Source organism: Cetorhinus maximus, chromosome 16, assembly GCF_964194155.1.
Source record: "Cetorhinus maximus chromosome 16, sCetMax3.hap1.1, whole genome shotgun sequence".
Taxonomy (NCBI): domain Eukaryota; kingdom Metazoa; phylum Chordata; class Chondrichthyes; order Lamniformes; family Cetorhinidae; genus Cetorhinus; species Cetorhinus maximus.
The window spans coordinates 37,782,181-37,795,382 of record NC_135894.1 but is presented as its reverse complement, the minus strand read 5'-3'; the positions used below and the strand labels follow the sequence as shown (position 1 = coordinate 37,795,382).

Below are 13,202 nucleotides of genomic sequence, written 5' to 3'. Positions count from 1 at the left end.
GCTTTGTGGAAGCTTGCCATGGTCCCTTTAAAACAAAAATCCTTCCCTGATAAAAACACCACGTCATCCCACCTGCTCTCTCTAATTTCACAGAAGCTTGGAGCCAGGCTCTTAATTGCTTTGCTCTGTGAAAGAACAACCCGAAGGCCCGCTAATTAGGAGGTCAGCTTTTCAATCCAAAAATGGTCTCGCCATTGCACTAGGGACTAAGGCTTCCTCCCATATTTCTCCATTTATTTCAAACATTGTACACCACTTGCAAACAGCATATTGCTAAATTTGTATTGTGATTCTGCACACCCTCTGGGATTCTGTGGTAAGGGTTACCAATTTCTGTATCAAGAAGGTGTACGCTCAAGAGGAAAAAAAATCTGAGTTTTTCTCACATCCTGCACTTTTGCAAACCCCCAGGTCAAACATGTTTCATGGAGACAAATTTGTTTCTTAACTATTACTTGAGAATTTTTTTCCAAACATGAAAAAATAAGACATTGAACAAAAAATGCTACTCAGCTCATTAAGTCTGCTCCTTCCACTGTACGTTTTTTACATCTTCATTATATTTTTGACATATTATTCATTTTAACTGCTCGATGGCAGGAACCATTTAACGTGTCCATCTAGTGCCTTGCTTTTGGACTGGTCTGAGTCAGTACAAGACTATTGATTACCTAAGTGATATGATTAGCTGTTCTCCAAGTGGAGGTTTTCTTTGAGGTGGTTGACATTGTGCAAGCTAAAAAGTGTTATTTTTGGTGAAGTAGTGAGAAATCAATCATGAGCAGCAAAAGCACAGTGGAATGCACAGACACAGTACAGTATAGTATATATTAGCAGATCAGGAATTCAGCTTCACAGGGAGCATTCTCAAGTTAGAATTGGTCCAAAATGAAATTTGACGGAATTTATCAGTCATTTAGGGTAACCACAAGCAATACCACAGCATTGTGGAAGAAACAGTTGCACAGGGATGGGGGATTGCATGGGGTAGGGAAACAGGAGCATAAATTACATAAAGAAAGGCAGTTTAATATGGGATTACATTGGAGGTGCTAATTGGTAGTTTTATAGCCATGCACTCTCAAAATACTCTGATGAATGATCAGCAGACAAGTTAAACAGGAGGGTTACATCTGGTGCCGCTTATTAATACAACAATAACAAGGTGATAGACTGAAAGGCCTGGCTGGAGGGAGGGGTTCAGATTTTTGAGCATTAGGACGAATTTGGGGACAGCAGTGACCTTTTTAGTATGGAGACCGTCACCTGAACAAGGTTGGAACCAACATCTCAACTAGTTCAAATAGTTAGTCTCCAACTCTTTGCAGGCATGTTGAACTGACGATTTAAGGGGTTGCTGCTTTAAAGTGGAAATGGTGCAGCAGTCCTTGCAACTACCTCACATAGCACCATCTCAGCCAAGTTGTGGATCACAAAATCAATTTACCATTCCTGAGCCTACCTGTTTAATTAGCTCAGATCTTGTTGAATGCTGGCTACCTCTCTTATGCTCTGATGGCATAACCTGGCATCAGCAGCAAATTTCATTTTGCAGGTATTCGGTTTATAAATTGTGTGCACGGACTCCTAGGGCTGCATTTTACGTGCACCCCCAGGCATGCTTCTGGTGGCGGAAATGTAAAATAGAATGGGTACCCACATCACCATTTTCCCACCCACCCCCGAGCTCACCACCATAATATAGTGAGTGGGTCGGCGTAGAATTCAGCAGCCCGCCCATCAAATTCAAATCAAGGGTCATTTAGGCTCCTTACCAAGCCAGTTGACCCTGGTAATACGCTGCCCACGCCATAAAACATTTGGCATGGGCAGCTGGGCGGGAACAGCCAGTCTGATTTTTTAAAGGGAACCTTCAAAGGGCAGGAAGGAAGTGGCGGGGTTCAATCTTCAGGGGCTGCCCTTTGCGGATTAGGGGCAGCCCCAAAAGATCGAATGCCCCTCTTCTTCCTAACCTGCCCCCAGCCTTAAACCCAAACTCCCCACGACCCCGCCTCCCTTCCCTGACCAGCTGAAACCCTCCCTGGCCAAGACCCGGGACTTACAGGCTTCAGGAAGCCCTGGACCTTCTCAGTCTTCTTCTCACAGTCCTGACAGCAGTCACTAACGTGCCCTTGGTGCTGTCAGGACTGATGTCAGGAAAAAGGAGGGCAGGACCTTCTCCCCAGTGAGGAGTGCAAGTCCCACTTGTCCCTTGTTTTAAACCCGCCCGCAGCGCATTATGGCTGCGGGGCAGGCAGGTGTGGAGCAAGTAGGCACTTCTGGCAGGTGGGGGGGGAGGGGAGCAAACCATCTGCACCCACCCCTCCACCTACCGTTTTATTCAGTCCTTAGTCCCTGCCCTCAGCCAAAGGTTTTCTGAATGCAAAAAGAAATGAAGTGAAATTTGGTGATTTGATGCATTTCTTTCCCCCTGCCCACATTTTCCAAAAAACACCAATTTAAGTAGGCATATAGGGCTGTGAGCCGCAAGCATTCTCTGGTGCCATGTTCAGGTGGCTATTCTTCAACTGTGAGCTTAGACGGTGAATATCAGGCCAGTCGTTTGTGAAGGGCATCCCAAAATGATATCATCATTCCCATTTAAATAAAATAAGTGCGTGCATTTTCCAGCAAGCCTCATTGGATTAGGGACCATCCTCTGGTTGATTTCCCCTTTCCAGTGTAGGAGCATTATAGAATGTAGCCAATTATAGCCTCCCAGTTGAGTGTCTTTCCAGCCCAGGATAATGGAGGCCAATTGTAGTATCCCTATCATCGGCCCAACTGAGATAAACCAACTCTGCTAACAGCCAAAGCTTCTGCAAAATATCATTTTCTGATTTCTATTATCGAGCTCTTCATTAATCTAGCTAGTTAAGAAAATTTTTCAACTTTATCAAATGATTCAGAAACCCAATCCAGAGACCCAGGGTAATACTCTGGGGATCCAGGTTCAAATCCCACCAAGACAGATGGTGGAATTTGAATTCAATAAAAAATCTGGAATTAAAAGTCTGATGACCACCATGAAACCATTGTCAAATGTCATAAAAACCCATCTGGTTCACTAATGTCCTTTAGGGAAGGAAATCTGCTGTCCTTACCTGGTCTGGCCTGCATGTGACTCCAGACCCACAGCAATGTGGTTGGCACTAAAATGCTGCCTGAGCAATGTCAATTAGGGATGGGCAATAAATGCTGACCTAGCCAGCGATGCCCACGTCCCATGAACGAATAAAACAAACGATTTCTGATAGCAAAGAAGATCCATAGCAGGTTCAGAGCAGTATTTATTGCTTGCACAGTAAGGCATTCAGCCAACTGCAATATTTTGATAGTTGTTTTACCAAGACCTTTAGCGAAATTTAAAGGGAAACCTTCCTATGTACACAAAAAGTCTTTCATTGCCAATTTAGTTAACTAAAAGACGGACTTCAAATAAAATCCTCTTAATTACATTAATCATATGAAAAGGTTAGTCCAATGCCCTTCCCAATTTAGAACATCACTGCAGAATGGATAAGCACGTCTGCTATCCATGTCACCCTTGTTTCAGTGGTAGTAGTCTCACCTGAATCAGAAGGTTGTGGGTTCAAGCCACATTCCAGAGATTTGAACACAATCTTGGATAACACTTCAGTGCAAAACAGGCTGCTGTGTTGCAACAGTGACTATACTTCAAAAATAATTCATAGCTTATGAAGCGTTTTGGGATGCTCTGAGGAAGTATTAGGCATCATACAAATGCAAGCTCTTTGTTTTTATCCACTGCAGGGGAAACCAGAAAACACAATATGTGCAATGGCTATAGGTCAGCCACATACTAACTCACTTACCAAAACAAGCCTATTGGCCCAAGGGGGTCAGACATATGCTTGACAGCAGCCAAAGGATTATCTCAACTAAAGCAATTACAATGGAGCCAGAACATCAGCTCACCAACTTGGGCAGCCTTTATTGATGTGGTGCAGTCACATCTGTGCAGGTTTCTATTCCTGATTATTATTTCATGCCAGATTTACATCACTATGAAGTAAATTTTACTTTGTCTGGCTGGCTAGGGGAGTTAAAATGGAGCAGAAGACTTATCCACTCTTTCCTATTCTGATCTGCTATTTTAACCTAAGCCTGAGCAAAAGGGTAGTGGCAAGTTCCCATCCAGGTAAATCCTACTGGGAACAACAGGCAGGGATTTCTGCACAGTAAAAATCCTTCATGTTGCAATTTACACTTATATTATACTCCAGTAGAGACAATTCCAACAGTAAAACGATACCATCCCACCAAAAAACTTCATCCTTTTAATGCCACCACTCCAAAATGCTGATTCAGTTTCAATCCATTTCTGATAGTTACTAGGAGGAAGACAGCAATGTCTAACAGTTTAAAATAAAATCATGGAAATTTTTTTTCTACTCATAGCTAGAATGTATGGATCATTTTTGCCTTACCACAATGTTCAAAAATATGGAAGTTTGAATTTACTTGCAAACATAACACAGGCACATATTAGGTATTTAAAAATGCTGCATATTTGTGCATCCAGCAATGACTTCTATGGTAATTTCTGGGCTTGCCCAATTTTGCTTATATATTATTAAAAGCTTCAGCACATTAAATGGCAATTTTACAAAACTAACTTCATTAACTTGTATGCATGGAGCAAAATAAGGAATTAAATGGAAAAATCATATCTAGTTTTTAGGATAGATTTTAAAGCAAACAGCAACCTGAAATATTAGGATGTTGTGAGGAGCCTTCATGGGTGAAATGGTCAGAGGCAGGCTGTGATGAAGACTTCTTTGCCAGATCTTGCTGTTTCTGTTGTTCAGCCTTCAAAAGTCTCAGTTGCTGTAGACGTTTACTGACTAAACTTACCCCAGATGGTCGACTGGACTGAGCTCTTAATTCTGACACAGACAGAAACAGTTAATGACAGAAGCAAAAGGAAAGTCAGATGCAAGCAAAAGTCAAAATAAAAAAAAGGAAAAAAAAAATTCATTGGTGTTTAAACATTTGTAATCAAAAGACAAAAGATCAGAAAGAATATCAGTGTTCTCTCTAAGGTGAATGATACTTGAATCTAAGTGATGCTCTATGAAACTTGCTTACCGTCGAGAAAAAATTTAACTAGATTTCCTGCCTGCAGGCACATATTAGAAGAGTGAACTGAAAAAATAACTATTTTCTGGTGACTAGCAGGTTTCACACATTATCTCTGTTACTTGTGTGTATTGTTTTGGCGATGTTTCTGTCTGCCAGTCTTTACATGAAACAATTTTAAATATAAATGTTAACAAAATCATGATTGGAAATTGGACAGCATGGCCTTACAGAAGGAAGCCTGTAAATAAGTACCTTGCCAAACAATGCAATATTCAGATTCCAAATTATTAAATTGTACTCAAGGAGGAGTTCAATCAAATGTCCATGGTCATAATGCCTAATATTAATGTTTAACCAATTTTTGAAAAAAATAACATAAGGGCACTGCATATATTCTGACAACAAGCAGCTCTACCACACCATCACCTCTCTCAACCCACAACTGCCTCTTGTGTGATGTTGCTCGTCTTTTTTAAAATTCATTTATGGGATGTGGGCATTGCTGGCAAGGCCAGCATTTATTGTCCATCCCTAATTGCACTTGAGAAGGTGGTGGTGAGCTGTCTTCTTGAACTGCTGCAGTCCAGTATTGGATGAGCAGATATATCTTCCTACTAAGTATTGGAAAGACTGAAGCCACTTAATTCGGTCTCTGCCATGAGCTCTGTTCCCTAGTTACTGACTCCATTCCATTCTCTGGTCACTGGCTGAGGCTGAATCAGATGGCTCACAACCATTGTGTACTATCTGACCCTGAGATGAGCTTCCAATCCCAGATCCACTCCACCACCAAGACCAGCTAGCTCTAAAATAAAAACAGAAAATGCTGGAAAAACTTAGCAGGTCTGGCAGTATCTGTGGAGAGAGAAACAGAGTTATTGTTTCCAGTCCATGTGACTCTTCTTCAGAGCTAAAGAGAAGCAGAAATGTGATGGACTTTATGTTATTTAAGCTAGTTCTACCTCTGAATCGCAAGACTCTGCCCCACTTCAACTCATCTGCACCTGAAACCCATACCTTTGTTACCTCTAGAGTTAACTATTCCAATGATCTCCTAACCAGCACCCTACCTTGAACCCTCAAAACCTGAGCTCATCCAAAGCTTTGCCATCTATATCCTATCTCGCATTAAATCCTGTTCACTTGTCTTACATGTGCTCACTGACCCACATTGGCTCCCAGACTGGTAACACCCCGATTTAAAAATGCTCACCATTGTTTTCAAATCCTTCCATAGCCTTACCCTCCTTTATCTCTAACATCCTCCAGTCTCAAAATCCTCCAAGATCTTTACGCTCCTCCGATTCTAGCCTCTTATGCAACCCTGATTTTTAATCGCTCCACTATTGCAGCCATGCCTTCAACTGCCTAGGCTCTAAACTCTGGAAATCCATCCCTAAACTTCTCTGCCTTTAAAACACTCCTTAATGCTTAGCGCTGTGAACAGAGTTTTAGTCACCTCTTCAAATATCTCCTTATGTGGCTAGGTGTCAATATTTGTTGGGTAAAGCTCCAGTGAAGTGCCTTGGAATGTTTTACCACATTAAAGAAGCTATATAAATGCATGCTGTCAGTGTTGTTGTTAACCTCCCATCCAGAGCCAAAAAAGGACATCTCAAATGGCATATCAAAAAAAAAACTGGCATTGACATATCCCAGAACGATTCCTGAGGAAAGCTGCTTAGACTGATTATTTGGATCCTCAAAGGAGGTGAGGGTCATAGGAATGAGTAGACTATTCAGCTCCTCGAGCTTGTTCTGCCATTCAAATAGATCGTAGCCGATATGTACCTCAACTTCACTTAAACAGCCTAGTTCCATATCCTTTACTTAAATCTTTTGATCGGTCTTTAAAATTTTAATTGACCCAGGAGTCACAATCTCTGGGGGAAAAGAATTCTACATTTCTGCATCCTTTGTGTGAAACAGTACTTCTGAACTTCACTCCTAAATGGCCTGCTCTAATTTTATTATCTCTTATTCTGCACTCTCCCATTAGAAAAGTTAGCTTCTTTGAATCGTTTAATCATTTTAAGTACCTAAAACAGATCACCTATCAATCTTCCAAACTGAAGGAAATACAAACCACATATAAGCAAACTGTCCTCATAATATAAAACAAAGTAACAAAACATTTTTCAGGCACATCAATAAAAAGGCAAGTTTTAGGTGGGACTAGAACCATTAAGGGATAGATAGGATAATGCCACAGGTAACAACAGAGAGATGGCTGAAATATTCAATAATTATTTCACTTCGACGTTTACCAGAGAGAGAACAAGTAGACATGATTGAATGATAAGATGTGTAATAAGTGCATTTAAAATAAAACAGGGGATGTGTTGAATAAATTAACCAAACTCAGAGGAAATAACCTCTTGTCCAGATGGACTGCATGTAGATTTTTAAAAATCTGACCATAAGAGATAGCAGAGGCATTAATATACACATTACAATATTGGCTTAAAATGGCGTATTGACAGAGAATTGGCAATAATTAAAAAAGTAGGGGGACATAAGTATGTCCCAGGGGGAGCGGGGGAGTGCAGGGGTAGAAAAAGACCAAAGCCTTGGGGAGCCAGAGTGAAAGTGGGGGGCAGGGCAGGGGTGGGGTGGGGGAAAGAGAGAAGAGCGAGGGAGGGAGTGTGGGAGGGAGGGGGCAAAAGCAAGGGTGGGAGGGGGCAAAAGCGAGGGTGGGAGGGGGCAAGAGCGATGGTGGGAGGGGGGCGTTTGAGGGAGAGAGCGGGGCATTTGAGGGAGAGAGGGGAAGAGGGAGAGAAAAGTGTGAGGGATGGAGTGAGAATATGAGGGAGAGAGGCAGGAGTGTGAGAGAGGGAGGAAGGAGGCAGGTGTGTGAGAGAGGAAGGAGGTTTTGTGGGAGAGAGTAAGAGAGGGGAGAGTGTGTGAGAGGGAAGAGTGTGCAGGTGTTTGAGAGAGAGGGGAGAGTGTGTGCATAAATCTGGCTCACTCCCAGTCTCAGGGTTCTCATTCACCCTCATATCCACTCTCACAGCGTGCGAGGGCAAGTGGTTGAGCACCCTGAGACTGGAAGTGAACCGGACACACACACACACAAACCCTCTCATACTCGAATGGTCATCTTTATTTATTACTCATTGTTTTAAAATAATCAATTTATTGCTTTGACATTTTTGTTTGCTCTGCAAGTTGTCTGTCTCCCTAACAACAGAAAATGCTGGAAAAACTCAGCATGTCTGGCAGCATCTGTGGAGAGGGAAATAGAGTTAACGCTTTCAGTCTGTATGACATCTGGTACATCGGTGACTGTACTGGTGCTGCTTCATGTTCTTGTCTGGACCTGGAAAAAGGTATTGATTTTGCTTCCAATTTCCACCCCTCTATCACCTTCACATGGCCCATCTCTGACACTTCCCTTCCCTTCCTTGATCTCTCTATCTCCGTTTCTGGTGATAGATTGTCTACCAATATTCATTACAAGCCCACCAGCACCCACAGCTACTTCAACTACAGCTCCTCACACCCTGCTTCCTGTTAGGACTCCATCCCATTCTCCCAGTTCCACTGCCTCCATCACATCTTTTCTGATGAAACAACGCTTCTGACATGGTCTTCCTTTTTCCTTAACTGCGGGATTCCTCCCACCAACAACCCCCGCCCGCCCCACTGTGGTTGACAGGGCCCTCAAACGTGTCTTACCCATCTCCTGCACCTCTGCCCTCACCCCTTCCCCTCCCTCTCAGAATCAAGGGTTCCCCTTGGCCTCACTTTTCACCCCACCAGCCTCCGCCATCAAAGGATCATCCTCCTCCATTTCCGCCAACTCCAACATGATGCCATCGGCAAACACATCTTCCACTCGCCCTCCACCCCACTCGTCATCATTCCATAGAGTCCATTCTCTCCGTGACATCCTGGTCCACTCAGCCCCTTCCCACAGCACCTTCCCATGCAGTTGCAGAAGGTTCAACACCTGTCCCTTTACCTCCTCGTCCAAGGCCCCAAAAACTCCTTTCAGGTGAAGCAGCGCTTCAATTGCACCTCCTGCAATTTGGTCTACTGTATTCACTGCTCCTAATGCGGTCTTCTCTATATTAGGTAGACCTAAACACAGACTGGGTGGCCGCTTTGCGGAACACCTTCGCTCAGTCCGCAAGCATGATCCAGACCTTCCTGTCGCTTGCCATTTCAACTCACCATCTTGCTCTCATGCCCACATGTCCATCCTCGGCCTGCTGTAATGTTCCAGTGAAGCACAACACAAACTGGAGGAACAGCACCTCATCTTCTGATTAGGCACTTTACAGCCTTCCGGACTTAACATTGAGTTCAACAACTTCAAACCATGAACTCTCCCCTCCATATTTACCCCTTCTTAAATCCATTTATTTATTTGTTTAGTTATTTTGTATTTATTTATTTTCAAACCCCCCCCACCCCAAGAGGGTCATCTATCACTTGTTCTTATGTTTTGCTTTCACAAAGCGCTGACTCTTGTTCTGCTATTAACATATTTTGCTATCTTACCTTTATGCCACTATCAGCGCCTTCTTTAGTCTTTAACACTACCATTAACACTCCCTTTGTCCTGTGTCCATGACATCTTTGTCAAATTTCTCCTTAGCTCCCATCTATCCCTGACCTTCTCTTTTTGTTCCACCCCCTCTTTAACAGTACAAAATCCATCACATTTCTACTTCTCTTTGGCCCTGAAGAAGAGTCATACGGACTCAAAACGTTAGCTGTTTCCCTCTCCACAGATGCTGTCAGACCTGCTGAGGTTTTCCAGCATTTTCTGTTTTTATTTCAGGTTTCCAGCATCCGCAGTATTTTGCTTTTATCTATGTTTGTTCTCATACCTCAGCTTTCTTTTTGATATTCATGTTTGGCACAACTAAACCTTATCTTTCCGAAATTTGCTCATCGGCCCCTTAAGTGAAAAAAAATTGAAGTGCGGCCCCAATGTGAAAAGGTTGGGCAAGCCTGGTCTACATTACACAGATGCTGATAGCCTGTCGCATATATTAGTTAACTTGCCTCAGTATTACTGCAGGAAATTTGAAGAGAATAAATCAAGCCAACTTTCTATGCTCAAATGACTGAAGATGCATTAGATAGCATATGGGGTCAGGCAGTTGTCACATCCATGCCTGTTGGTACTTGTAGTAGAGCCATCTACTAACTCAGCACAATTTGGTACTAGGTCATTCCCGCTCGCCAAGGAGATTATTGACAGCCATCCCACATTATTTCCTCTTCTATGTACTTCAAGTACATGATTAGGAAACATCCATCATACACTGTACCAGAGAAGAAACATGAGGATAAACAGACCAAACATGCACACACCACATATTGTTATGGTTAAGGCTACCTATTTAGATGACATACCTTATATAATTCACATAAATAATGCCAACAATAATTTGCACCACAGAAAAAAACATGATCTATGGTCTGCCTGTTATCCAACAAAAGTATTACATGAAATCCAAACTAAAGAAAGGTTATTTTAGTTAAATTAAAGAAAACAAAAATCAAATCAACTTGTCATTCAGCTATCAAGAGTTCCATTTTGCACTCACAAGAACTAAAAATTCCGCCACTTTCAGTTTAGTAATATTTAGCAAATGTTCCAGCATTCTCATGTTGAACAAATGGATGGGGTACCATACAACAGAACCACATACTTGAACCAGATTACTGCATACATGAACACATGCAAGGATTTTCTTCAATGAAAATTATTCAGTTTATCCATAACTCAGGGTTAAAAACAGTTGACACCTTATCTAGCTTTACAATTGCTAGCCTTTTGAAACTATCACTTTACAGTTACCTTAGCAAAAATCTTTTGCACGTGCTTAAATGTTTACACAAATATCATTAATCCAATGAATCCTCTGTGTGATTTGATATATTACAGAAAAGTTTCATGCTTCATAGAACTATTGGTCTGTCCAAAAATGACTTGTATCACTATCAGTAGAAATCTGTTTTATTAGTTGTTAACAAGACTTTTAGATTCAACAGGAAGGAAAGGAAAGACATTCTGTTAAATTCAGTGTGTTGTAAAATACTGAATTTAAATTCAGAAAAGCATTAGCATTATGCTCAGTTTCCCATTCTATTTCTGCTGATCATAGAGAAAAAAAAAATTGGCATTTTCAATTATTTTTCTGAAATTTGCTTTGCAGTTTTTTGGTCATATATATTTGAAAATAAATGGAATATGAAGCATGAAGTCACAAATAAATTGTTCCACCATTCATTGGGTATGCTGAAGTAGTATATACAATTTATAAATCACAACATCTCTATTGTAGCACTATTTGCAAACCACTATAGATTATCAATGCAGAATTTCAATATTTATAACAGTACGAGCAAGTAATTTCAAGATAGCTGCTTTCATTTCATTTTAAATTACCCCATGCCTATAGCTTTCACAACAAACAGGACGTGTATTTAATGGCTCAGCACGTCTCCTTTCAACTTGCACCATTCCTCTCCACTTTGAGGTGTGCCACAGAAACAAAATTTGAATGCTAATTTTCATACGTCTTAAAGCTAGGATATGGACATGAATCCAATGCTCTCAGGGGATTAGGACATCTTCATTTTAATAGGTATAGATGTTTCATTTTTGGGCAATGTTAAGAAGAAAGCCAATTCAAACTGAAATCCGAATTGCATATACCAAGCTCTTGGAAAAATTGCTTGTAATCCAATAGATTTTTTTTTTTAAAAAAGGAAGACTTATCCATAGCATAAATGAGCATTTACCGCCATGTGTTTTCTTACCTGATTGTGGGGGATTGTCAGTTGACTGAGGGGTGCGCTTGTGTTCACCATCAGGTGAAGAGAGGAGAGAAGTGGAAGAGGAGCCAGCAGTCGAGGAGGATGTTGATGGAGCCTGAGCGGAAACGGTGGAGGAAGATGAAGACTGAGGCAGTTGATCAGCAGGAGGATCAACCTCCATTGTACCGTCTCCGGTTTCTTCTTGGGCAACTGGTGTGGTCGAATCTGATGCTTCTGATCTACCAGTGTTTCCTGCCATGACAGAGTAACCAGAATACTTTCAAATCAAAATTCCACCTGATTTTCATTAACATTGTGCTTCCCATTAAAGTGAAAAAAGTGGGTGTAAATTTAAAAAAACTTTGGGAGTTGGTTACACTGATCTTCCAGAGGGGAAGGAAAAGTAACTACTTGTAAATGATCACTTTTTGCTTGGCGTGTGGGGCTGCAACCTCATGCTGAAAATACAGATGGAAGTTAGATTTTAGCAAGTTGAAAGTTTTAAACGAATTTCTCTTTGGAGGAAGGTTTTCTCGTACTTGGATTTTCAGCTTACAAATGAACTAATGTTACAGCACAGTCCTGTTATCTCTGATATCTGGAAAAAAAACCAAGATGATGGAGTAAAAATTTCAGAGATAGCTTTAGAGGCCCAAGTAGTTTGATTGTCTTCTGTCATGTCCTTTGATGACAACAAATTAGATAAAATTGTCTCTCAATCGAGTATATTTGGCACTAATTTCATCAAGAGAACCATTTTTCAGCTGTTGCATTTTGTTACTTTTTTAACCCACAGAAGAAGAATGGGATATGTTGGTTGTTAACATAATTAAAACTGACCTACTGCCCCAATCCCACTGGAAACTCGCAAACCCCTATTTTAACTTGAAAGCTGACACTGATGGCAAACATACAGGCCAAAAACAGGTGGGTGCCTCATTAACAAATACAAATCAAAGTCCTATGATACAATGAGGACAGTGATATGATTTTAACTGGGTGGATTGAAATTCTACCCAGCAACCAGCTCACTGACTAAAACCTCATGCGACTGGCCTCACAAGCCGTTAGACAAGATCAGCACTATTTAAAAGGGCATTCGTTTACAGGCACATATATAGATCAGTGAGCTTACTGGATTTTGAAAGGTTTTCTGAGCCAAGAGGTTGCTTGTTTCTGATTTTTATTTTGTTTTAATCATTTTAATTAAACACTCACTGCTCCTCATAAGTGCCATTTTTGTTTCTTTCCTTTGATGTAGGAAGGGTTGGAAGAGAAGGAGCAGCAGCAGTAGTAACCTCAACAACCAGAAGTAG

At 41.3% G+C, this 13,202-nt stretch overlaps 1 protein-coding gene across 9 annotated transcripts in view; it reads right to left on the bottom strand.

Moving 5' to 3' along the window:
- dcaf6 (ddb1 and cul4 associated factor 6) overlaps nt 1-13,202 on the bottom strand; it is a 174,668-nt gene that overhangs the window by 94,026 nt on the left and 67,440 nt on the right. For 5 of the 9 annotated variants that reach the window (XR_013579150.1, XM_078559690.1, XM_078559691.1 and 2 more), the window contains exons 10-11: nt 11,890-12,138; nt 4,731-4,910 (exon numbers count right to left, since the gene is read on the bottom strand). Coding sequence is in view for 8 of the 9 variants with exons in the window: in XM_078559690.1 (XP_078415816.1) it covers nt 4,731-4,910; nt 11,890-12,138 (429 nt within the window). In the remaining variant the exon portion in view is untranslated. The remainder of the gene's footprint in view (nt 1-4,730; nt 4,911-11,889; nt 12,139-13,202) is intronic. The other 4 variants (XM_078559693.1, XM_078559694.1, XM_078559695.1 and 1 more) reach the window with 1 other exon arrangement.